This window comes from Engraulis encrasicolus, chromosome 4 (genome assembly GCF_034702125.1).
Source record: "Engraulis encrasicolus isolate BLACKSEA-1 chromosome 4, IST_EnEncr_1.0, whole genome shotgun sequence".
Taxonomy (NCBI): Eukaryota; Metazoa; Chordata; class Actinopteri; order Clupeiformes; family Engraulidae; genus Engraulis; species Engraulis encrasicolus.
The window spans coordinates 23,407,379-23,433,727 of record NC_085860.1 but is presented as its reverse complement, the minus strand read 5'-3'; the positions used below and the strand labels follow the sequence as shown (position 1 = coordinate 23,433,727).

At 42.0% G+C, this 26,349-nt stretch overlaps 1 protein-coding gene across 1 annotated transcript in view; it reads right to left on the bottom strand.

Moving 5' to 3' along the window:
- LOC134447445 (uncharacterized) overlaps positions 1-25,706 on the bottom strand; it is a 28,131-nt gene extending 2,425 nt beyond the window's left edge. The window contains exons 1-7 of the mRNA XM_063196901.1: positions 25,415-25,706; positions 24,165-24,553; positions 21,122-21,247; positions 2,692-6,351; positions 2,291-2,563; positions 239-2,117; positions 2-139 (exon numbers count right to left, since the gene is read on the bottom strand). Of these exons, the coding sequence (XP_063052971.1) occupies positions 2-139; positions 239-2,117; positions 2,291-2,563; positions 2,692-6,351; positions 21,122-21,247; positions 24,165-24,553; positions 25,415-25,595 (6,646 nt within the window). The 5' untranslated portion in view covers positions 25,596-25,706. The remainder of the gene's footprint in view (position 1; positions 140-238; positions 2,118-2,290; positions 2,564-2,691; positions 6,352-21,121; positions 21,248-24,164; positions 24,554-25,414) is intronic.
- Positions 25,707-26,349: the final 643 nt, after the last annotated feature.

Below are 26,349 nucleotides of genomic sequence, written 5' to 3'. Positions count from 1 at the left end.
CCTTGTTGTGACTTGGCAGCTCTTGAGGGACGGTAGTCTTTATCGTCATCATCATCACCGGCATCCTCCTCCTCTTCCTCATCCTCCTCCTCCTCCTCATCTTCTTCACCTGAGGACCACTCAGTCTGCTGCACAATTTCTGTTTTGAAGAAAGAAAAAAAATGCCATGAGACTATGTAAGACTACTCAGAGTACAAAGTTCTTCAATTGACTTTGAATTTATTTCAAGACCAATTACCATCAGGTGTGACAACGGTGTCTTCAACATTCTGGTCAGTGGGCCTTGGCTGTCCCTTCTCCATGGTAATCAGAACCTTGCCAAGCCTTGCCAGCTCTAGAGTCTGTTGCTGTGCACAGTCAGTCCTTAGGCGTGGGACCAGACTAAGGCCCATGAAGTCGGTCACCTGAGGCATGTCCTTCAGGTAAAGCAGCCGAGAGATCACAGCAACGTGTTCCCTCAGGCCATCTGACAAAAGCTTCTTCACATGCTTGGCCCCACAGTCTTTTGCCACGCTTTCCAGGGCCTCAGGGCCTGACATGAATGTTATGGACCTTGGCTGGGCAAACACAAAACTGTTGTCATAACGAATGCTACACAGCATTCTTCTTTGGAGCATAGTGTCGACAATGTTGACCAAAAACGGGGGAATGAGGATCTGCATATTGTCTCCATTTGCCCTGGAGATCTCAATCCTGGAGGTGTATTTGCAAAGCTCGTGCTCAAATGGTGTCAAATCATCTGTGTCGTCTGGCATGCCATATGACTTCTTGGAGCAGAATTCCTTCACGGTCAGCCGGGAAACCTCTCTGGCTTTTGTTCTGTTAAACATGATCAACTGTGCAAGGACCATCTTGGCTATGTCCGCCCACGTTGTTTGGCTTGGAGATGCACACAATGCAGAGAAAGACTCACCAACTTTGCCTTTCAGGTATGTGTGCAGATTGTTGATGTCCTCTGTGAAGGACAACAACTTGACACCATTCCTGCGCTGTTGCCGGCTCTTCCTTGCCGTGTAAGGAGTGGGGAAAAGCTTGCGCCACTTCTCTACAAAGCTTTTGTTGAAAGCTCTGGCATACTCAGTCATCTGCTTATCCTGCTGGGACACGGCATCCGATTCCACAAAACTTCCAACTTTCTGCAGACTTCGATAGAGCTGTGACAGGAGGGAGGAGTTAGGGGCAGTTTCTGGCTCGTTGTAGCCTGCGACGTCCTTGACGGCTGCGACCACATGGTTCCAATTGTGAGGCAGGATGAAGTCCATCAGACTGTACATAGGCGTGATCTTCTGACAACTCACCAGCAGTCGGCCTAGCTCTCGGAGTCGCTGCCGAATGTAAGCCTCCCGAAAAGCAGCGTCATCTCCCTGTCCTTTGTCAAGCAGCTGCTCTGCCAACTGTAAAGCATACTTGTCCCCCTTGGCTGCCACGGTGACCTCGTCTTGATTCATCTTTGTCAAGATCTTCCAGAGTTCTTCACTGACATTATCTGGTTGAGGACCGTACTTGAGTTCATACCATCCTCTTTGCCCCTTTCCGATCATGGCACGATCCTCTTCCTTCATGAATGGACAGTCTTTTAAGTGTTTTGGGATCATGTGCTTGAGAAACAATCCATCACAATATGGGCAATGCCTGCAATCACTTGGTTTTGCAGCTGATTGCCGAAGGTTCCGCTTTATAACAACGTCTCCTTTCCCTTCTTTCAGCACACGGGTGTTGTGTGCGCGATTGCCCCTGTGAAGGATTAGTCGAAAACACAATTTCCTTTCTTTGCTACCTTTGGGATAGCTCAATGCTTTGGCTACACCTTCTTCTTCGGGATGTCTGCTTTCTAAATGCCTCGAGAGCTTGGACACCTTTTGTTGGCAGAACAAACAGTGATTTATATTTCCTTTTCCTGCCAGAGAAATGTCTTCATTATTGATGAGGCCAGACAAGAACGCATCCGTTGTCTTGCGTACAGTAGTTGAGTCACCATCTTGAATGTTCACTGATGAAGTAGCCTCTGCAATATCGGACTGTGGCTGTAATTTCAATTCAGCTGTAAGTGGTTTGGCAGAAGTGGCGGTTTGGGTACCTTCGCATGATTGCTTGACGCCATCATTCATTGAATTATCCTGTAAAGGAAAAAAAATGCAACAAATCAAATCATATTTTATACCCAAAATTTAACTGTACATTGCACCATTGCTCTTACAATGCACATAGAACTAAAATTAAGTACTAGTTTGAGTATTCATATATTATACTGTATGTGCATTAATGCTATGTTTTTTTTGTCGAAACTTACGGTTTTGCTGTCGACTACAGGTAGAGGAGTAATGCTTTCCTGACCGTCCCCATCTGCACATTGACTGCCATTCTCCTCGACGCCATTGCCACCATCATCTTCGTCATCAGCATCATCATCGTCATCAGCATCGCTGTCATCAATGTCATCATAATCGTCCTCTTCTGCATCCTCGTCTTTTTCAAGGTTATGTCCTACTCCACCATCTGTCTTTGCATCATCAACATCTTGAACAGATGACGCACAATTTTTGTCACCACCTACTTCCTGCGGCTGTAAGGGAATAAAACGCATATTACAAATTTACTCCATCAATATTGGACCAATGTTATTCACAGTGCAAGAAAAAAACTATGTACAAGTAAAAACTGGTAAAATGCTGACATTAAAAAACCTCTCACCTCTTCAGTGACAACTGATGACCTTTGGCTGGTCGACGTCCCTGCTGCTGAGAATTCTTGATGCCACTTCATCCGTATAGAGTCTAGAAACATGTCAGCATTTTGCAGGGCTTCTTTATCTCCATTGGTCTTGGAGTCACATTTGATGATGCCAGCAATGGTACAAAGACTGATTCTGAGGCAAGCAGCATACCTAGGGATGGTAAATGTTTGTGTGGATTCAGAGTACTCTGCGACATTCTTCACAGCTGCCGTTACGTAACTCCAATTTGAGCACCTGATGTAGTCTTCCATTTTTTTCAACGGGGTGATTTTTCGGCCATTCAAGAGCAATCTTCCCAACTGACGAAGTTTTTGCAGTATGCGTTCAGACTGCATTCTTTTGTCGACCAGATGCTGTCCAAGTTTAAGTAGAAGCTCGTCCCCTCTAACCGCACCTGTAACATCATCCTCATACATCCCAGAAAGTATCTCTGAGAAGTCTTTCTTTGGGAGGACTTCAGGAAGTACAGGCTGATGACCTTCCTTCTCTACCACCCACTTACAACTTTCAAGATGTTTGATCAGCCAATCTTTGGAAAACATACCTTGGCAACCAGAGCAGTATTCGTAATCAGGAACGTCGCCAGACTTATAGGCTCGAGCAGGGATCAGAACTCCTTTTCCTTCCTTCAGGACTCGGTCATTGTGAGCACGGTTCCCAGAGTTACGGATGCGATCCAATAGCATTTTCCTTTCTTTGGACTTTTTAGGAAGGCCGAGAACCATGGCCACATCTCTCTCGTCATAGTGACGCACTACCAAGTGCCTTGAAATCTTGGCAGGAAACGCTGAACAATACAAACAGTAGTTTCGCTTGTCATGCTTGTTGCCAATTGTTTTAACAGTCACACCAGTTTCTAAACCTGCCTCCTCATCACTTCTTTTTGAAACTCGTTGTTGCTTCCTGGGTCTTTCATTTCCAGAGGAGTCCTCACCACTGGATTCCTCCTCCTCTGATGATGATGATTCACCTTCTTGTTCATTGTCAAACTCAAAGTCTGAGGAAGGAGTTCGACGGCGCTTAATTTGTCTGCTACTCGGCTTGTCAAACCCTGAGGAGTCTCCCTCACTTTCAGAGCTGTCTTCGTCGCTAGAGGCACTCTTCCGCTCTTCCACTGGTTGAGTTGTGGACTTCTCCGCCTGAATCCTCCTCACTCGTTCACTTTTTCTACCGGGAAGCTTCTCTAGCTCCAACTCATTTTTTTCAAAGTATTTTTCTCCTGCTGAGAAAGTGGGCTCTACAGGGACACTGTTCTCATCTTCAAATTCCACATCACCTGGTGAATAAGGTGACTCATCTGAAACACTATCGTCTTGTTCAAATACCGTCTCCGATGAACTGACAGTTGGCTTGTCTAGAACACCTTTAGCCTGTTCCGATGGCACCTCGACTGATGTTAAGGGGGTAAAGCGCTGCAGTACATGTTTCATTGCCACCTGATCTGCACTGAAATGTGTATCTTCTTTCTTGTGTTCCAATGGTGCGTCACATGATGTAAGAGGTGGCGGTCCAAGTTCTACATTATCTTTTTCCAATTCCCCTTCTCCTGAAGTGACAGGTGGGTCTTCATAAACATTACAGTCTTGTTTCAATAATTTCTCACATGGCTCGTCTAAAAAACCTTTAGCCTGTTCCGATGGCACCTTGTGTGATGTTAATGCTGACCCCACTGAGGCACTATCTGTGTGTTTCATGGCCATCTCAACCTCACTGAAATGTGTCTCTTCTGTCTGCACATCACTCTTGTGGTCCAATGCCACCTCATATGGTAAGAGAGGGGGTGGATCTAAATCAAGATTATCTTTTACCAACTCGCCCTTTCCTGAAATAACAGGTGGCTCTTCCGAATCAGTTTTGTCTTGTTCCAATAACATCTCAGATGGAGTGAAAGTTGGCTCATTTAAGACATCTTCATTCTGCTCCAACGGCACATCGACTGGCGTTAAAGGGGAACGTGTTAAGGCACTATCCTTCTGATCCACTACTGTCTGACCTGTGTTGAAATCTGGATCTTCTCTCTGTGCCTTACTGCTGTGTTCGGGAACACTACCATCTTGTTCCAATAACTTCTCACATGAACTGAAAGTTGTCTCGTCTACACCACCTTCACCCTGATCCAATGGCACCTCAAACGGTGTTAAAGTTGACTCCACTACCGTATGATCAGTGTTGTTATGTGCCTCTTCTACCTCACCGCTACTCTTCTGTTCCACTTCTACCTCACATGGTGTGAGAAGGGGTGGTTCTAAAAAAACATCTTTTTCCAACTCGCTCTTTTCTGACATGACTGGTGACTCTTCTGAAACACTACGGTCTTGTTCCAGTAACGGTTCAGATGAAATGGAAGTTGGCTTATTTAAAGCATCATCAACCTGTTCCAACGTCACCTCGACTGTTGTGAAAGGAGTCTGTGTTGAAGCACTATCATTCTGATCCATTACTGTCTGGCCTGTGTTAAAGTCTGGCTCTTCTGTCTGTGCCTTATTGTTGTGTTGCAATGCCCCCTCACATAGTGTAAGAAGTGGGGGCTCTAAAACACCATTGTCTTCTTCCAATTCCTCCTTGACTAAAGTGACAGGTGGTTGTTCGGGAAAACAGTTCTTGCCTTCCAATTCGGCTCGACTTGATGTTGAAGGTGGATCTTCTGAAACATTTTTTAAGTGTCCTTCATTGGATGGGTTATCTGTGGTAATTTGAGAATTCCTTTTAGGCCGCCCTCTTGGTCTACCCACTCGTACTGTTAAGCTTGGCTCTTGAACTGAGGTGTTCTGTTCATTTTGTAAATGATCCTCATCTCTTTTGTTGGCTTCGTTGGGCTTGACTTTTGTTCGGCTTGACCTTTGAATTGAAAGATTTTGCTCATCTTTTATGCTTTCATCCTCTGGTTTGTCTTTATTAATTTTCCCTCTTGTTCGCATTGACATTCTTAAGTAACCATTTTCACCGGTTTCAGGATGTAGTTCGTCGTCAATAGGCTTGATTTTCTTTCGGCTTGACTTTTGAAGAACAGTGTGTTGTAAGCTCACCTCTTCTGACTCCTCATCCTTATCCTTTATTCTTGTTCGGCTTGACTTTCGTCCGGAAACATTCCCTCCATTTTTCAAGTTCTCCTCCTCTGGTTCATCTTCAGTAGGCTTAATTCTTATTCGGTCTGACTTCCGAACTGAAACGTTCTCTCCATTTTTTAAGTCCACCTCTTCTACTTCGGTTTTAGAGATCCGAAGCCTCAAGACTCTTGTCGGTGGTCTACCTATCGGAGCACTTTTGCTATCAATCGGAAGTGCCTTCTTTGATTTTTTATAGGGACCCCTCCGTTTTCTCCCTCGCCGTTTTCCCGTGATTACTTTCCCTTCATTCCCAGACCTCAGTCTACTCTGAACTTGTGAATTTTCCGTCTCCACCTGAGGGTCATTCAAGGCAGACAATGGTATGGATATTGGAGGATTCTTCCTGGGTCTTCCTACTTTCCTTTTGACCACCTGTGTGGTAGGTTCAGGGCTTGTCCTTTCATTTGTTTCCTCTGTGCCATTTTTCTGCTTAGTGTTCCCTCGTTTGGAAGGCTGTCGCCTAGTGTAAGGTCTTTTCTTGGGCATCTGAGAGTTGTCTGGCATCTCAGCCTATGGAAATATAACAGAAACAAAGAAAACATTCCAATCAGATGTTACATAGATGAAGCATGTGCATAGATTTAGGGAATAGTTTGGTGAAAAAATTAAAATGTCAGTACCCCCAGGAAACTGTGATCATTTTTTCAAAAAGTTGAGATCTGAAATGCCCAATGGTGCGCGAGGATTTCAGGAAAATCGTGATAAAAGTTGCGGCGCTTTTTACATTATTGTTGTGATTTTGTTGCAAAGGGAAGTGAAAACTGCTATTTTGAATATTGAATTATTAGTGAAAAAAAAAATACTATAAAGTAATTTGAAAGTAAAGGACGCTGGCACATTCCACTCGTCTTCTGTTTGCTTGTTTTTTTACTTATTGATTTTCAGTGGTCATTTTGGTAGTTTGGTAGAATACAAACTATAAAATAATATAAAATGGTTTATTAACTGATGATTACTGCGAGCACAGTTTTTTGTCGATGCAAGCAAAGTCCCGTATGCTCACCAGTGGTCTCATTCCTTCCTTAACCTGTGTTGTAGCTTAGTTTTGTCGTTTGCAAAAGTTTCTCTATCCAACCTTGGTGCATCTGCTTCGCTAAGAACTGAGCACAAACATGACCCTTGTTAGAAATACCATTGGTCTGTTAATCCGTGTTGTGAGTGGTATAGTTTCGGTTCAGCGTCTAGGTTGCCAGGTTTAATGTTTTCCAGTCCAATAAATGCTCAATAAATGCATGGAGGCGCTAACTACTGCGCAATTTGAACTGATTTTTAAAATGTGTGCGTGTGGGGCAATTCTATACAAAAAAACCCAAATGTTCACCCTAAACAAACCAATTGGATGGAAGCATTTCCAATCAGGCAACCCTTTTGGGCAGTCATGGGTGAGCGGTTAGGGCGTCAGACTTGCATCCCAGAGGTTGCCGGTTCGACTACCGACCCGCCAGGTTGGTGGGGGGAGTAATCAACCAGTGCTCTCCCCCATCCTCCTCCATGACTGAGGTACCCTGAGCATGGTACCGTCCCACCGCACTGCTCCCCATGGGGCGCCACTGAAGGCTGCCCCCAGCGCGGGTGAGGCATAAATGCAATTTTGTTGTGTGCAGTGTTCACTTGTGTGCTGTGGAGTGCTGTGTCACAATGACAATGGGAGTTGGAGTTTCCCAATGGGCTTTCACTTTCACTGTTCAGCGCAGCCAAATCTTGCACTGCCCACTACAGTGGAGGTAGCGGTCAATCATGTGCGCCCAGCAGGCAGGGACGTAGGGAGAAATTGTAAATACTGTGGACTTTTGCAATTTAGTGTGGACCTTTTTTAACCCATTGTTGCCTAAAAAGCACCTGCAAAAAACACCTGCTGAATGCCGAAGCCCTTGTTGGGAAAGTTGCCCTAAGCCTATAAAAAACCTAAATATCTTAGCCTCTGATCCACATAAAAACATGAAATAGGGTGCATTTAAACCCTAAAACCCTCATCTTGCATTGGAATGTGTTCATTCATACCCACATTTTTATTTAAAAAGGCTAAAATATCAAGAGCATGAATGCAGCGTATATGTCTCCAGGCACCAAAGGTCAAACATATACGAGTCATCAGGTTAAAATAGGTTAAATTAACAAATAATAATACTAGCATTATAACAGCATGGCAGCTGTAATTCTCCCAACATCAAGTACACAATATTAGATCAGGGTATCTGCACATTTTTCATCAGCCAATTTAATACTTTTTAATACCATTTTCAAGAATGGCATCTATGTAACTCCAGGTGCTAAAATATTCTTTCAGTTGATCTGGCTGCTGCATAGGTGGGCCCAAACTCTAATACCCTAGTCATTTTTTGTGCTTAATTTAACCAAAGAGATGCAAACACAACAACAAAAAAAGAGTGAGATGGCGCGCGCACACACTAACCCATTAGTTTAAAACATCCTTAACCCAAAAAGTCATCCAAAACTGAAACAATTTCAAAATTGCGTTTATTTGAAAAGTTTGATGACATTTCATGAAATAACTTCAATTATAAAAATTACAAATGGACCAACAATTCATCATTTATAATAAATAAAATTAAATATTAAATTAAATATTGGAGTGCAGTGCTCCTTAGTCTAGGAGAGATAACACCGCCATAATCCGCCACGAAGCTCGAGGACACTTTGAAGTAGCATATTGTATTAATGCAATCATCATGCATTCATGAAATTATATGCGTTAGCAAACACTTCACCTAAACGAGAGGGCATGGCTAACATTAGGAGAAGGAGCATTATAGAGCACAAGCAGGCCAGGTGGCGAGATAAAGTTAGAAAACAATGCAATCATTTTAAGACTTACGCTTTCGACGAGTAAACTGGCCCCACAGATATAGCTTCCACGCTGCATATTACTGCGGTCAGGCACCACACACACTGTGGTGGATGGGATTTACTAGGTCAGCCATTGCCATCATCCAGTAGGGTGATCCGAACGATAGGGTCTGCTACCCCGGCGGGCCTGTCACTATCGAGTGCATGGTTTACCCCAGGCATGTTCAGTCTCGAAACCTTGTTGCCGCCTTACTAGTTATGAAACAATGTTTTTCACGGAAGACTGTCCTGTAGGGGTGGGCGATATGGAAAAAAATTTGTATCACGATTTTTTAACATGAAATCACGATTTCAATTTTTTACCACAATCTTCCATCCAAAAAAATAAAAACAACAAAAAATAACTTTCATATACTTGCAATTTGTAATTTGCAGTCAATAAAATGTTAACACACTGATGATACCCTCATAAAGTGTACAATTGGAATACAATAATGTAAAGAATAAAGTGAAGACAACAACACAAGTGAGGAAAACGTCACTCTGATACTGATAATAAACATCCTCACTGCAAGACGATCTATACGATTTCTCCACTTTGGCAGATTCGAGACGATCTTTTACTCAATATCGCGATTCACGATATAATATCGTCATATCGCCCACCCCTACTGTCCAGACATCTATATTTTAATACATTGTGTCCGGGTGAAATTTAATGCCAGGCCTTTTCATTTTTAATGCCACACCTAAAAAAAAAGCTAAATTTAATGCTTTTCACGGCCTTAAATCACATGTTCTAAATTTAAATGCTTTTTAATACCGTATTAGCCCGAATATAAGACGATCCTGAATATTAGACGACCCCCAACTTTCAGGCTCATGTTTTGGGGAAAAAGTTACTAAGACTACATTTTGTTTCACATTGGAAACTTCTTTCAAAATGCAGTTTTTAATTTGTTGGAAAATCTGAGACTTTTACATTGAACAAATTTCACAATATAACATTTTCATGAAATTTTCATGATAGAAGACCACAGATGGCTACTCATACCCTTTTCCTTTCTGTGCTCTCTAAGTGTCAAGCGCCAGTAGGCTACAGCCGCCTGGGCCCGCCTGTTCTAAGTGCGACGCAGCCTACACTCAGAGCATAGTCTGTGCCAGCCAGGCAACCAGTCCAGTAGAGATAGGCTACCTATTGTGCAATGCACAGGTTTTGCAAAATGCTTAGTTGACAGCAATATCTAACCGGCAGCCGTCTAGCCAAATCGATGTTCATTTTATGCATCCAAAGTTTTCCGTTGGACTGAAACCGAACGTGAAATCAGATTGACGCATTGCATTTGAAGCCCATGCACTGCCAGCACCACGTTGCCATTAGAAGTCCGATTGGTATTCGTACCAAGGGTAAAACTCTTGGTGATTTTAGATGAACAAGGCAATCTCTTGCCCTAACCATTATTCTGTGTTGTTGCATCGTTGTGAGGCATAGCCTATCGTCAAATAGCCACCGCTTGTCAAAAGGCGTCGCTCTCTCGCACACACAGATGACCATTGATTGGCTGATGACAGCATCCAAAACTTTTTTTTTTTTTTTTTCTAATCTAAACCCATCCACCACCCCCCCTAATGGAGGACTTTTTTTTTTTTTTTTTTTTTTTTTTTTTAAATCTGTCTTTTTTGTATTTCTCCTTTTAATTCTATGTATTTCTTTCACTTCATAATAATATTACATAATAACATAGCTCAAACCTGTTATTAAAAATCAGGTTAATCATACAAAGGCCATAATAAACAAAAGTAAAAATAGATAATAAAAATAATAAAATAGTACTGAAAAGTAAAAAAGGAGATATAGAAATAAAAATAAAGAGATTTCTAGCAACTATATCTTTTAGAGTTTTCATTTTAGGCTAGTTTATTATTTGTCTATCTTCACCCCAGTTTTCCCAATGTTCCCCTTCTATAAGTTTAATCCCTCGTTTTCTATACATTGCATTATGAGCTCCATACGTCATCCCACATTCAATTTTACAATATAATTTAACATAACTTATAAACCTTTTGATATTTACGCTATTTTTGCATTTCGAACCAAAAATAAACATTTTCCCCAGTAAAATGATTATATTTTGTATTCCTTCTGTCACAGCTAGGTTACCAAAAAGTACCATATACAGATCTGTTTGTAGTTTGATGTCATATACCGACAACGAATTTTCGACCTGAATCCAAAACACCCCAGAGGTTGAAAAGAACCAAAAGAGATGTTCCACTGTCTCCTCCTCCTCTTGACAGAATCGACAGTTAGGAGATGGTTCAATTTCCCACAAATGCAACATTTTTTTTGTTTCCAAAAACTTGTAAAACAATTTATATTGGAAATAGGGCTGCACGATTATGGAAAAAATCATAATCACGATTATTTTGATCAAAATTGCGATTTCGATTATAATCACGATTACCCCCCCCATTCCAGAGTAGCCCATCAAAAAAATAAAGCCAAATTAAAAAAAAAATCTGTTTCTTAAAATTTCAGTAAAGTTATGTAGTGAATATGATAAAATATGCCATAGGCCTTCAGTGGCAAGATCTTATTGGCGCCTCAACAGGCCAACTGAGTGGCATCACACTGTATTTTCCCAAATCACTTGCAAAAACACAAGTAGGGCCTATTTCAGGAAGTGGGGGTAATCACTGTGTTTGATTTGTAATACGACATTGGCAGGGCAGGGTGAGTGAAGACCAGAACATGTGTGTACCTAGGCCACCAAGAAGCTGTGGTCTGCAAGATGGCATGTCTACACTCACAAAGCAAGGCAGCATAACCAACTTGATAAGCTTAACGTTTGTGCTGTCTATTGTATAACTCCCAGCTAATTTCAATTCTGGACTGGAGGTAGTGCACCTGTGAGTAGGAGAGTTAGGAGGTTATCTCTGTGTTTTAACTAGGGAGAGTGAGTTGAGAAATCAAAGGGCTGTGCTGAAGAGCTGTCACTTTTGAATTTAATAATATGCATATGCTCTGGTCTGTAAAGTAATACTTCATGACTTGGCATGAAAACATAACCATTTAAATAAAACATAGCTTCATGATGTCTGTTATTACATAGGGTTCTGTTAGGTTCTGCCAATTTGGACTGCAGTGCATTTGTCAAGCTAGCAAGCTAACACATTTGAGAATGTAGGAAGCAGAAGCAACTATGGCAGCTATAAATTGTGTTGAACTTCACTCATAATAATTTAACTCACTGCACCAGTTTACATTACTTGTCCACCAAAACAGCTATGATATCTACACGCAGGTTGGTGTTAATGAGTAGTGAGTAACAGCCAGTCTAATTAGCCGTTCGCAAAACCACTCCCACAAACGGCCGCCGACCAGTCCGAGCTCAGCAACGGTAACTAAGGAGTGTAGAACTTGTCGAGGTCCGTCAAAAACCTACGATTTCAGGGAGACATACAACGTGTGCCTATGGCACCGTCAGGGTCCGACACCATCTGAAGATTAATTAGGACCTCATTTTTTCACTTTCCCGAAGCAAAAACCTCAAGCGGACTGATAACAGGGATGGATTAAGCCATGTGAAGGCTATTAGCTCCAGGTGATCATATTTAAAATTAGCAGGCTAACTGTGCAATCGTCTTGTTTGCTAATATAGCCCCCTTCCCCCTTGCATTTAGCTGGCAGAAAACGTACCCTAAACAAATAATCAATGCATCGCTCAGACTTAAGGACAATATTATATGATATTTGGATCCACGGCATTATGATTCAAATTTTATTGGGAAACTACTAGTTGCGTTGTTTAATATGCGCCAAATGCACAGCCCACGGAGCAGCCCCCACCCTCTCTCCTTCCCAGTTTGTGTCTGTGTATATGCGTCGAGTGTGACAGCAAAAAAAAGTAACACTGAAATGGGGCTGCGCTTGTTCCAACCTTGTTATGGAGATATTAACTGTCAACTAAAACCATTAAAGTGAACAGAAGAGAAACGCCCAGTGTGACTGCCCAAGAGCTGCGCAGTGTCAGTGCCCAAAGCCCGTCAAAGGTCTTGGCGGACAGCAATGTCCCAGTTTACACCAAGCACTATCAAATGTCCTGGTTACAGACATCACATCGCCATCATCAAGTTGTTGTATTTCAGTTGAATATGGCTTCTAGTAATCAGCGTGTGTAGGATACAAGAAGTGTAGGCTACACACATTTCCTATGAAACGCAGCCAAAACGTGTGCCTGGTTCTAAGTTTTTGACGGACGTAGCAACAATAACTAGGGGGCGTGGCTTTTGCGAAAGGTGAATTGTTGTAGACAACATTACTTAGCTTATTTCGTTTGTGTTAGCATGCTAACTAGCGATTTTTTTAGACCAGAATTAAAGCTATTTCTCTTGGTTTTCAATAATCACAAACAGTTGCTGGTCAAAGCACATAGTTTCAAAACACCTTCAGAGACTCCAGCATCATGCAATGGCTGGTTTAATGCTTGAATTCCTCATATATATCCACCATTAGGATGAAACAACTCCCCTCCACTGCCCAGCAGTGAGTGCACTCACTGACACGGAGATTTCCGTCTCCGACTCACAGCCAGCCTGCCAAAATGCTGCCGCCCGCCCCCTCTCAGTACTGTCTGCTTATTGGTTCACAGACTTATCCTCCACCCAGAGACAGTTGTCAACAATATTACTATTGGCTGAAATGTCTTTGTGCTGAGAACGTGCGAGCAGTGCACAAGTCTGCAGGTGCGCGCAGCTTAGATGGAACACTGAATTTCCTCCCATAAAATCGCGATTTTCATGTTTTATGATCGTGGCGGCAAAAATCGCGATTTTGATTAAAATTCGATTAATTGAGCAGCCCTAATTGGAAATATCTAATTTTATTGTCAAGCGTTGTTTTGTAAAGTGTTTTGAATACATATGTCCATGGTATTGGAATATCCACCAGCATCCAAAACTTAGCCTACAGGTTGTTTGTGAAATCACCCTTCATTTCTTTAGTTTCAAGCGGTGTTGTCGGGTGACCAGAGAGAACAACTAAAGCTTTCCTGATGAGACTGTAAAACCGAACACAAATAAAAGCAGAGCAACGAGCCGTGATTGACTGTTGTGTCTTTCCCCTTTCACTGTCGGCCGCATCGCGTTGACATTGACAGTTGAGTGCGGTGCAAAAGTCATCACGAAACAAGCATCTGCAAATTTGATATGGACAAAACATCTCTTAACCTATCCATTATTGAGTTTTGTGGCATTGTTGTGAAGCATAATGGCCGCATTCAGGTTAAGTAAAAAAAAAATAGTAATAAAGACATATTCACACCATTTAGTCTAGCGCGCGGAAATAAGACGACCCCCCTTTTTAGAGTACTATTTTTATAACAAAAACCACGTCTTATATTCGGGCCAAAACGGTACTTTTTAATGCCTCGCGGGGGCCCTGTAGATGACACCAAATACAAACAGCACCAATAAATTACAGTGCTACACGCAATTGATGACACATTCCATATGACACATGATGGCAGGAAGGCGGTGAAGATAGGCAACGCTAAGCACCGAATATCAGGTTCCTTACCTACATGTTAAAATGCCAGTGATAAAAATAGACTCCATTCATTTATTTTAAAGCAGAAAGGGTGCACGCGTGATAGAGAGAGGAGAGCGGGCTGTGGTCAGCAGAAGGTTCCTTGCCTACATGTTACAATGATAATTGAATTCTTCATACATTTATTTTAAAGCACAGTATTCTTTTCAGGCTTAACTTGAGATACTGTGCAACAAAACCAAACGGAGCAACTTCTGCTCTAGTCTTCTGCTCCAGTGTATACATGTGTGAGTGGGTGAGAGCAAGAGACGGGGCGCCACGGCCCGATGTTTCAATCTCCATTTATGAGCTGCATTAAGCCACGCGTCTAAACGTTGGCCAAAAAGGTGACAAAAGTTGCAGGAAATCGCGGTAATTGGAAAAGTTTCGATATCGCACAGAATTCGCGAGAATTCGTTTAAGTGGCAAAAAACTTGCAAGTCGCAACATCACAAATTCCTGGAGGGACTGAAATGTGCATGTTTAAAACATCTTGCCATGCTTTTATGTTTAGCCAGCAATACTGAGCTAACCTGTTGCATTTTAAACACTTGGGTCAAAAATACACAATCATGACTGATAACTGGGCCTGAAGTTGGATGCGGGATTGTGAGAATTTAGTTTTTTCCGACTTCCACACCTTTAACGTTTCCAATGGGAGAGGTTCCCACAAAGAGGCACAAAACCTTTGGCACCCTCTTAGAAAGGTGAAGATGCAGAGGAACTTAATCTTTGAGAATGACAACTACTCTAAGCACACACCTAAAATCAACGAAAGAATCGCTTGACCAGAGTAAGACTGAGGTTTTGGAAGGGCCCAGACAGAGTTCAGACCTGTACCCCATTGAACGTCTTTCGGGTGATCTGAGGAGGACAGTGCACAGGAGATGCACTCGCAATCTGTCAGATTTGGAGTGCTTTTGAAAAGTGTGGACAAATATTGCCACATCAACATGTACCATGCTGATAGACGCTCACCAAAAAAAATACTGAACGCAGTAACAAAAGCCAAAGGGTGTGCATATTTATGCAACCATGTAAGTGTAAGTTTTTTATTTTCTATTTTTTCTCTTAAGTAGTGTTTCTCAACGGGGGTGGTTGGAGAGCTCTGGGGGGCATTGAGAAGGATACAGCTGGTTGGCAGTGTGTGTGTGTGTGTGTGGGGGGGGGGGAATTAGTCCATTTAATTTTGAAATACTAAGGGGGCATAGTCAGTCTTATGATGATGTCAAGGGGGCGTTGGGAGGCTTGTGATGACAAGGGGGCTTTTCTTCAAAAAAGGTTGTGAACCTAGGCCTGTCACGATAACAAATTTTGCCAGACGATAAGTTGGGCAAGAAATTATTGGCGATAATCGATAATATTGTCTCTCTCGCCATTTTCAAACAATATACCATTAAAAAACAATAAAAAACACTGCTATGCAAGGTGTGGCCTCCTACTTGAAACATTGAATTTAACATTTGGGCCAGCACCCTCAGAGGTTTAAATAATTAAGATTGACGCCTGCTCCAAGAAGAAATGTGTCAAATAATATAATGACGATAGGTTAAAAATACAATAGAAATGTGACTACACCCCTTCACATTTTAAAAGCATCACGGCGGGGATCTATATGTTTTTAATTACATCCTGATGGAGCACAATAGGCTCTAAATAGGCTTTTTGTATTTATTATTAGGGTAAGTTATATAGTCTTTCTTTAATATTTTCTGTTATTTATCTTTCTCAAGCACACTGAATGGCTTGTAGGCCTATCCATGGTGTGATGTAAAATAACCTACTATTGGTGGGGTATTGTTATTTCACAAATGATTACTTAGCTTATTTCAACAAAATGCACGTTGTTACTAGCTAATTGTCAGTCAAAACCCAAATCAGCCCTGTTAAAGGCATTTCAACATCAGCAAAAAGCAAAAGAGCATGAACAGATGCACAAGTTCCAGGTGCAGGCAGCGCGCTCTCTAGCCTCGGCCAGATGACACCGCAACGCGATATTTTTTAAATCCGAGTTGCAATCGAGTTGCGACCATACAGCATGTTTCAGTAAATAGATCAGATCCTGATGACAACGACAGGCTTGCTGGAAACGCATTCAGAATACACATTTCTTAATGTGAAGTTGTTGAGAACAAAGTATTCACTAATGGCCGTGATCGCCCATACTCTTATCATGCAAATGACCTGCCAAGCAGCGTAGCCAGTGCCAGTAAAGTTTCAATTTTTTTTTAACAGACACAGCATATTTTGTTTTAGATCTACAGACAGATGACATGGCCTGTTTAAAAGCTGAAGATCTCAGCTTTTTATTACTAAAAACTGTACATTTCTAGCATCTCCCATTCCGAAGTTCAGTCCATTTTAAGCGACAGATAGTTTAATCAAAAATACCGTCAACCCAATATCAGTACAAGCTGCATAATTGAACATTAGGCTACCAGATGCCACAGAGACAAGTTAGATAAAACAACAGCCTGTGTTGAATCATACTGCTTATGCTTCGTGACAAAGTTGCTCTTACAAGAATAGGCTAAGTAGGCTATGCATGCTTCAGCCTCTGGATTATTTTGGAGGACATTAGAACAATCATCAAGGAGTTTACAGTCTACATAACTGGTTGGCCCTCATGAAGTTTATGTAAGTCTGTCTTTACTCCTTTCATTAGTTATGATGTTTTGTATGCAGGAGGAGCATGTTACTAAGGGAATTTCTTCTCCCAACATGTGCACTAGCATTTGCTGCTAGTCGAATTATTTTCAAAACCAGCATCCGCATAGTTGTTGTTTTTCATTATGCTGAGTGTTACGTGGAAAAATAGGCTACCAGCTTTGCGCATGTGGCACCTTGTGTAGCTTGTGGAGTGACTAGAGTAGAGAATCATTACCATTTAGGCATATGTTGATTGTGTTATCTACATTTTACGCTGCTTTTTTAATTTGAGAAGTTTCAACTAAGGTGTTGAAGACCAATATTGGGCAGGTTTTTCCTCCCTCCTCTGTGGAGACTGCCGCGCGCTCACTCTGCTTCTGTCTCCTCTTTTTGCCTATTAAGACTAGAGGTGCTCCGATTGCTCGGCAGCCGATCATGCTCGGCCGATAATGGCCAAAAATAGCCTGATCGGTGATCGGAAAAACATGCCGATCAAAAAACCGATCCAGAGATATTAAATTCCTCACGCAACCATTTCGCCTTTACACCTGGCGCTGCCTGCATGTAGCCTAGGTGCTGGCTCTGCACAGCTGCTGCACCAAAATAAGGCATCTTTACTTGTCTTTAACTTTTTGGAATTCCCTCCTTCATTTTCACCATTTATAATCATATCTGCATCAACAATGATCTGATTTTCCGATCCATGCGCAGTTTACATGACGCTTGTAATTTGTGAATGACGTGTCAGTCTCGCCATGTTCACTATTTTGAGTTACAGCCTGTCAGCACGCAACAACTAAACGTTTCCAAAACAATCATCAACTGTATTGTTTTTAAAGTTGTAGCCTAATGGACAGCCAGGTCATTAGTTTTGTAGTCGCTGCAACACCAAACAGCAACTAGGGAGAATGGACGGTGAAACTCAATGAGTCTGTGCAGGGAATTCTACATTCTATGACAGTGTTACAGAGAAAGAGCTTTCCTCGCAGACACGCTGTGTTGTGCGTGTTCCCTGTTCTTTCAAGTGAAGTTTTTTGTTCTTGTTTTGTGTATGTAGAATCTCAAGTGTTTCAGTCACAATGTAATTTGCGATAGACTACTTCTCGCCCGTTAGCCATTTTACGTTATAACCTGTGTAGTTGCCTCGGTCAGCACGCGACAAGTTCACGTTGTCCGCACAAGCATGCCAACGTTATTGTTTTCAAAGTTGTAATTGACAGTCAGTCGATTAGTTTGATAGTAGCTGAAACGCCAAACGGCGACAGAAGTGAGAGGGAGAGAGCAGAACGGTCGCGGAGCACTGCAGCTGTGGACAGTGAGTGACAGAGAGGGGAGGGGCTCTCCTCACGAGGCTGCTCATTTAAAGCGACAGGGTTTTTTCTCGTATGCAGAAGACGAGAGACTGAGATCCAGGTGTCTGAGCTTCAATTCAATCTCAAATAGTTAAGTAATTATATGCAATAACTTATAAATTGATGTAATGTTTCAGTTTCAATTCAATCTTAAATAGTTTAGTAATTATATGCAATAACTTATAAATTGATTAATACTGTAGACTTACTTGTAGGCTATATTACCAACACTAGTCTGAAAGAGCTGAAAGATAATAATAATAATAATAATAGCCTAATAATAATAATAATAATAATAATAATAATAATAATAACAATAATAATAATAATCATAATAGTAATAGCCTAATAATAGGCCTACATTGTGAAAGCGACATGTGCAAATTAAGATTGATTGGTTTATGGGCAGAAATATTCAATAAGGATAATTAATAGGCTATTAAAAAAATAGGAAATAATTTCTGTGATCGGCAATGATCGGTGATCGGCAGATAAAGATTTTTGGTGATCGGTATCGGTGATCGGGCCAAAAAATGGTGATCGGAGCACCTCTAATTAAGACTGTTTCAACTAGTCTCTAAATACATATGCATTGCTGATAACTGCTTGGGTGCGCTGTTAAAAGATCATATGAAGCTTTGCTTCGTGTTTGTAAGGGGTTTTTTTTGTCAGATAGCCTAACATAGGCCTACACGGCCCCATTAAAATATGGACTGGGGATTTTGAACACGAGTGACCCACACAGGGCAGTTTAAAACGTAAAATATTGACGTGGTAGAAATAAAAGAGAGCCTCCACAGTCCACACAAACAGTTGTCTGATGATGCCATTGTGCATGGAATTAATGTTGTGCGCAAAGTGGTCACTGTGAGGATACCTCACCGATTTTGGCCATGTGGCTGTGACGCAGATGTAAACAAATCCGTTTCTGCTGGAACAATGGCAACGCAAACGCCTGCGTTACTCGATTTTCGCACTCTGGAACCCATTATTCAAAAAACTCGTTTTGGGCCACGTTTCTGGTGGGTTTCATATGGTTAGGCCAGGGGAACGTTGTCACTGGCATAGAAAAACATTCCCGTGTAGCCACCCCCTCTCTCTCTCTCTCTCTCTCTCTCTCTCTCTCTCTCTCTCTCTCTCTCTTCTCTCTCTCTCTCTCTCTCTCTCTCTCTCCTCTCTCTCTCTCTCTCTCTCTCTCTCTCTCTCTCCTCTCTCTCTCTCTCTCTCTCTCTCTCTCTCTCCTCTCTCTCTCTCTCCTCTCTCTCTCTCTCTCTCTCTCTCTCTCTCTCTCTCTCTCTCTCTCTCTCTCTCTCTCCCTCCCCGATACCCTCGACTGGAACAAGTTGCAATTCTGCGCACTTTAAACTCATTTATGAACGCCCATACATTGATTCTTATGAGTAAACTACAGCCATGCCTCTGTTTAGATACTTAAGCATTTCCCCTGTAGCGCGCTCAACCGTTCAAATTCTCCTGGTGTGACTGATTTAAATCCACAAATCCGATCTTCCTGATTTGCTTGCGGACTGCCAACTCATATTGTTAGGTCTAAATAAACAACAAATATAGTGAAAATCACTAAAAGAACAGACGAACGTTGGGGTTGGAGGCACATTGAAAGAATAGGGGAAACTTGGCGAGGTTTAAAATAACAGCCTCAGAGCAAGTTTGGCGCAACGGTACCATATTTCATGTATTTCAGGTATTTCATGTTTGCACAAACATTTCTTCGTCGTGGATATTGGGTTGCTGTGCATGTTTCAGAATGAACACTTGCCTTCGTGTCGGAGCTGTTCATTCCCCTCTCTGAGGAATGTTCCAGATGCGCTTGCGCTCCTAGTGTCTCTAGCGCTGATTCTTTGTCGAGGCTTATAAGTGAAGCGCGGGAACACCAGCGTTCTATTTCAAAGACGCAAGTAGCCAGATCAATGCACCTTTTTTTCAACCAGAACTGCACGGAAACTTAAAATTACACCAACATTTAAGCGTCATTGCGCTGCATTGGCCTATAACGTGCCATCAGTATCTAGTCTTAAGGCTACGATAGAGAAAGGGAGGGAGGGAAAACAAAACATCACGCAAATAACTAACTTATCGGGGCCAGAAAAGTGATCGTTCTTGTAAAAAGTTATTGTACGATTTATTGACTTATTGAATATCGTGACAGGCTTATGTGAACCACTGCTTTTAAAGTGATACTGTCCCATTTTTGGAAATAAGCTTATTTTGCACCTCCCCTTGAGTTAAATAATAGGGTTTTACCGTTCTTCTGTACTTTCGACCGTTCTCTGGGTATGGCAGTGCAAATTTTACCCCCATGCTAGCAGTTAACATTGAGTCCTATGAGACCAGCTGGCGGCTAACTGGTCTCATAGGACTCAATGTTAACTGCTAGCTTGGAGGTAAAATTTGCACTGCCATACCCAGAGAACGGTTGAAAGTATAGGAGAACGTTAAAAGCCTATTATTTTACTCCAGGGGATGTGTAAAATAAGCTTATTTCCAAAAATGAGGCAGTATCACTTTAAGCCTTGAGCTTGTTTTTGAACTGCTCTGTACATGATTGTGCAGTTCAAAGGGAAAGGCTAATATGGCCCATTGAAAAAAAACCTTAGGGTTTATGGCTAAATAAACACATTTCACAACTAGAAATGCACTCGGAGAGTGCAGACCTACGCCAAGCAAACTGTGATAGAACATGACTATGTTAGACCTTATTTTTTGCTTGTTTTTCTGGTGTTAGAAACTGGAATGTCAAAATCTGCCCTATCCTGCAATGGTGAGGAATCTTCCTGGATAGGAAGGTTGGCAGATTTGCATATCAAGCAATAAATGGCATAAAATAAACCATTAATGGCAAAAATGTTCTTTTCTTAACACTTACAGGCTCTGAGTTAAGAAAGTGGTCATTCCCTGCATGTCCGTCATCTTGAGCATCATCAAAGTCTTCATAATCGTCATCATTATCGTCTGAAGGCTCCTTACTCTGGGCGCAGGACCTTTCAGTTATCTGAAAAAGCAAAATGGACAAATTCTGACAATTACAAAAATGTGTGAATTCCTTATGGAGAAACAATTGACGAAGGATTCTGGAAAAGGATCTGCGAAGAAGACACGGCAGATGTTAGACGACACTCTGACAAGAGCATGACAAAAGTTAAGATGTAACAGAAACTACAAGGCCTTTGCTGTTGACCCTGCTGACAGGAGGTATAACCCCAAAACAAAACTTGGGATAGTACATAAATTATGGTTGACCCGAGGAGTGGATTCTAATCTGCGGACTTCCGTCCTCCCTTGCTCACTTGCCTGCTTGTGACCTCATGATGATGTCAATGACGACAGAAAATTAATTCACCTTCACCATCATGCAAAACACAATTCTAATGTCATCTTCTCATTTGCAATCGGGATGGTGAATGAAAAACAGTCCCCCAAAAGTTCTTGTGGCTAGGCTGACAGGTGGGAAACTTTATTGTTTTCTCCACGGAGGCGGGGCAAGGCCAAGCACAAGTGAAAGACAGGAGTGGGCATATTTGAATGCACCCAAGGTTTGTTTCGGGCATACACCTCCATCAGTGGGAGAAATAGGATAGGCCTAGTTTGTTTCACATTAACCTGTTATGTTGAGCTAACTGCCATCTTGAAAGTCTGCAAGGATGAACTCTGTCCTCGAAAATGAACTCAATTCATGTATTAACTTAAGTGTGCAGCGGTACATGTGTTCATACAGAACTGTTTGTAGTAGCCTTCAGAACAGGGGCACTACTACAAAGCTGGTTAAGGAGTAAATGCAGTTGTCACACGAGCATAGTTCAATTAACAAGGAATATTAATAAACTCCTGCCTTGCTTGTGCTTTGTTTGTAGTGCTTTGTGGTGTGCATCTTGGCGTTAATGCAATGTGTGCAATGTTTGCTAGTGAGCTAATAAGTGATGCAAATTATCATTTAATTCATTCGGAGTCAAATTGACCATATCTATCAACTTACAATTAATTGATAAGCGGATTCCGGCATTTGGAACTCTGACAGTGCGTATCAGCTAACGACAGTTCAAGCACTTTTGTGCATTACCCCTTTATATTCACCATACACTGTGCGCAGAATTATTAGGCAAACATGTTTATTGACCATATTGTCTTTATGCATATTTTCCAACAGCAATCTATATGAACATGAAAACCTATTGGATTTAAGCATTCCAGGCAAATTTGTTTTCTTCTGGGAAAATGGGCCACAAAATAGATCTAACAAACTCTGAAATGTCTATTAACAATTTTGAAGTGTTCTAGAGGGATGTAGCGGTCTTGAAATTAGCAAGATGTTGGTCACGTTTGCACAGAACTATCAGATGCACCGTTACAAAGTCATCAGTCTCTTCAGAAATGTCACTGCCAAACATTGAGAAGAATTTAACGTTAAACTACAAAAAAATACTACCCTGCAGTCCTATCATATTCCAGAACAGAAACCTACACTGAGTGTCCAGAAGAACAGGATATTGAGCGCTCAGAGACATGGCCAAGGTAAGAAGGGATGACACCAGACAACCATTCAACGAGTTAATTAAGTCAAGACTGAGTCAAAAATACCTGGGGACAGAGTTTTCAAAAGGTATTATGGACTTGGGAAAGTGACTCTTGACAGACAGGGTGGATGAACCCATGTCTGGATCTTTTAGAGAGAGAAAATTGCATATTTTACGAAGACAATGGTATTTATGCAGTAATCTGCTGGTATTTGAGTGGAACTCAGGAACTGATCTGAGTGTGCACATTACTGATCTAGCCATAGGCTCATCAACCTGGTCCATTAAGTCACTTTCATTAGTTCATAAAACCATTGAAAAAACTGTCTAAAGACATTTCTTGACCCAGTCTTGACTTAAGTTTCTTGTTGAGTGGTCTTCAGGTTTCAGCCTGTTTTACCTTGGCCATGTCTCTGAGTGCTGAATACAATGCTCTTGTGGACACTTCATGTAGGTGTCAGTTCTGGAATATAACAGCACTGCAGGGTAATAGTTTTGTGGTAGTTTCATCTTCAATTCTTCTCAATCTGGCAGTTCCTTTGTGAGCACATGTCATGTGACACTGATGGCTTGTAATGGTGCATTAGATGGATGCGACCAATATTTGAAGATAGCCACACCCCTCTAGAAGACTTCAAAATTGTTTATAGTCTTTACAGAGTTTGTTAGATCTCTTTTGTGGATCATTTCCCCAGAGGAAAACAAAGTTGCCTAATAATTGTGTGCACTACTTTTGCCCTGATATAGGGTATTGGGCTCCTCCGATCACACAGTCTCTTATTATACCAATATGCATGACCTGGAATGCTTAAATCCAATAGGTGTTCATGTCCATAAAGGGTGGTGGCGGACAATATGCATAAAATGGACGATATTGTCAAAAAACTTGTTTGCCTAATAATTCTGCACACAAGTGTAGATTTAAATCTATATTCACCATCGATATTAAACACGGTCTGGTTTCATCAAGCCACATGGCGTTCACCAGACGTTTGATTTATGAATGATTTATCAGTTATCCAACTTCAGTATGGTAGTAAGCACAAACAAGTCAATTTTATTCTTTTGAAAGTTGTAACTGCCTTAACAGTTTTTAGACGCTGAAACAAGGTAAGTAAGGCCTACAGATGAGGGAGAGAGGGAAAGTAGACGGTAACAGAAAGAGAAGGAGGGGCATTTCTCAGACACACACTGTGTTTTGAAGGTGCCTGCGTTTTTTTTTTTTCTCACGCATGAAAACATCCTAATTTGAGCTTCAAATGTGTTGGTCAGAGTGGGTGTGTGGGGGGCGGAGTGTTGAGGCTTGCAAAGCTGTGACCAAACTCTTACTTTGCAACTGTACAGTCAAGATGGAGCATGTTGAGGATTACAACTAATTGTATGAAGAAGATGCACTACCTGAGACAAAACAGGAGGCGGCCCTGCCTCTGCGCCACCGCATTCCTGAACACTCCATGTCCTCGCCACACACGGGAAGACCTCCGGCTCACGGGGCTCCAAGGCCAGCCATGACATCACGTCCTCAGGGGTCGCTGTGACTCTGGCGTCGGGTTGCGTGTCTGAGGCCTCCTTTTCAGGCGCTGCCGTGCAATCTGTGAAATTGGTCTCTGTTTTGATGTCCATGTCTGCGTTATCCTCTGGTTCCCAGCCATTTTCTGCAAGTGCATCGAGCTCCTCTTTAACAGATGCAACAGTTGGGCTGGCTTCTCTGCCCACCTCAGTCCTCGGCTCTTCACAGCTCTGTGCGACAGTGGAACTTGCAGCAGGTGCAACCACCTCAGTAGACTCTGTGGAGCGACATCTATGTTAGAGTCAAGCTTGCAAGAACTGAACAGGCATACTCGGGTAATATCTTACAAAGGGACAAATGCACACAAGGTCCATGTAATATTAATAGTGACCTCATGGCGTAAACCACGCCCCCTATGCAAGGAGGTAACAGTAAAAAAAAAAACAAAACAAAAAAAACAGACAAACCACAACAGCGGTTTCAGGTTCCCCGTCTCCCCAGATAGGCCTATCATGTTGTCTTCCAAAGGCTTGATTCACGCACAATGAAGTAAGTTCACAACAATGATCACATAACTCGGTTGGCAGCCATCAGCTACTACTTTTACAGAGTAAAAAAGGAGTTAAAAAAAGTGTGCCAATTTCTTGCAAATAAGTTGACTTCATGTGAATGTATTGTAGCAGTCGAGGAGACTTGTGAAAATGATAAGAACATGACGGACTCAAGGACATGGCGAAGGGCTAAACGGGCAAAATAACTCAGAATAAGAATCAATAGGTGTGTCTGGTGGTTCATGTCTGGTGTGATGGCCAGTTGTATAATTCCCAGTTTTATTGTTACCTGCCGAGTGTTGTCAATAAAGCAGGTAGGCTACACAGAGAAAAAAAATGGTTTGCAAAACCAACGGGAACGTCTTCACAATAGTGTTGATGCAGGCTAGCACGACACCGACCCCAGACCTCGTCGACCGTCTGCAAATGCGCTTGCGTTTGCAAAACAACGCTACTTGTAAGCAACCCCGCGAAAACGAACATAACACGACAGGATAGCGAGAGCGTGCTAACACTAACTAAAATGTCACATAAAATGCATTTATAATGCAGTCCACATGCAAGCGGCATAGTTCTAAACAACATACCATTGTAGAGATTGATGCCAAACTCTCGAAGTTTCAGTTTGAGTTTTGCGTTCTCAAGTTTTACCAACTTCGTTTCGTCGTGCAGCTCTACAATGGTTTCTTCCACGTCCTTAAAAATCTCCTGGGCAGCTAACGTTAGCCGCTGGGATATAAGAACGCTGAGATACCGCAGTTTAAGCATCTTGTGCAAACCTGTCGTGACAACATAAAATAATAGAAATAAATGTTCACCCTACATTACTAAAACAAATGTGCATCGTTTTGGTGCATGCATGGGTTGCGCAAACTGGCCTCTTCCGGAATGCCTTCTTTGTCTGTTTAACAAGGCCAGTGCGCCTATTTCAAGTGGTGTATCACCATCTACTGGCCAGGAATACAAATGCAGGCAACAAGTACTCAGATGTCTTTTTGTTTGTTTGTTTGTTTGTTTGTTTGTTTGTTTGTTTCTGCAGCTGTGGTAATGGCCATGTTTATTGGATTGGGAAATTGCAGGTTGTAGTTCTAATTCCAAAGCAGTAAGGAAAAGGTAAACATTCTATGCGGTGCCCTACTCTGCTGAAGGCCTATGCCTAATAGGCCTACACATATAGGCCTATATACTACACATCACAATTAGACCAACCTAGGCAATAAATAAACACACGCACACGCACACACACAAACACACACACACACACACACACACACACACACACACACACACACACACACACACACACACACACACACACACACACACACACACACACACACACACACTACTTGTTAACTACAGAGTTAGGAGGAATGTCAATGTCACTGAGTTGTGCAAATGGTTCAGCATAACACCGAGCTCTCTTCCTTTGCAGAGGCCTCATTGTTCTTCAGTTAAATGTCTTGTCTTAATACTCTGACTCCCATATCTGGCTGGCTACAGTGGTGAGCAGTATTTCCCA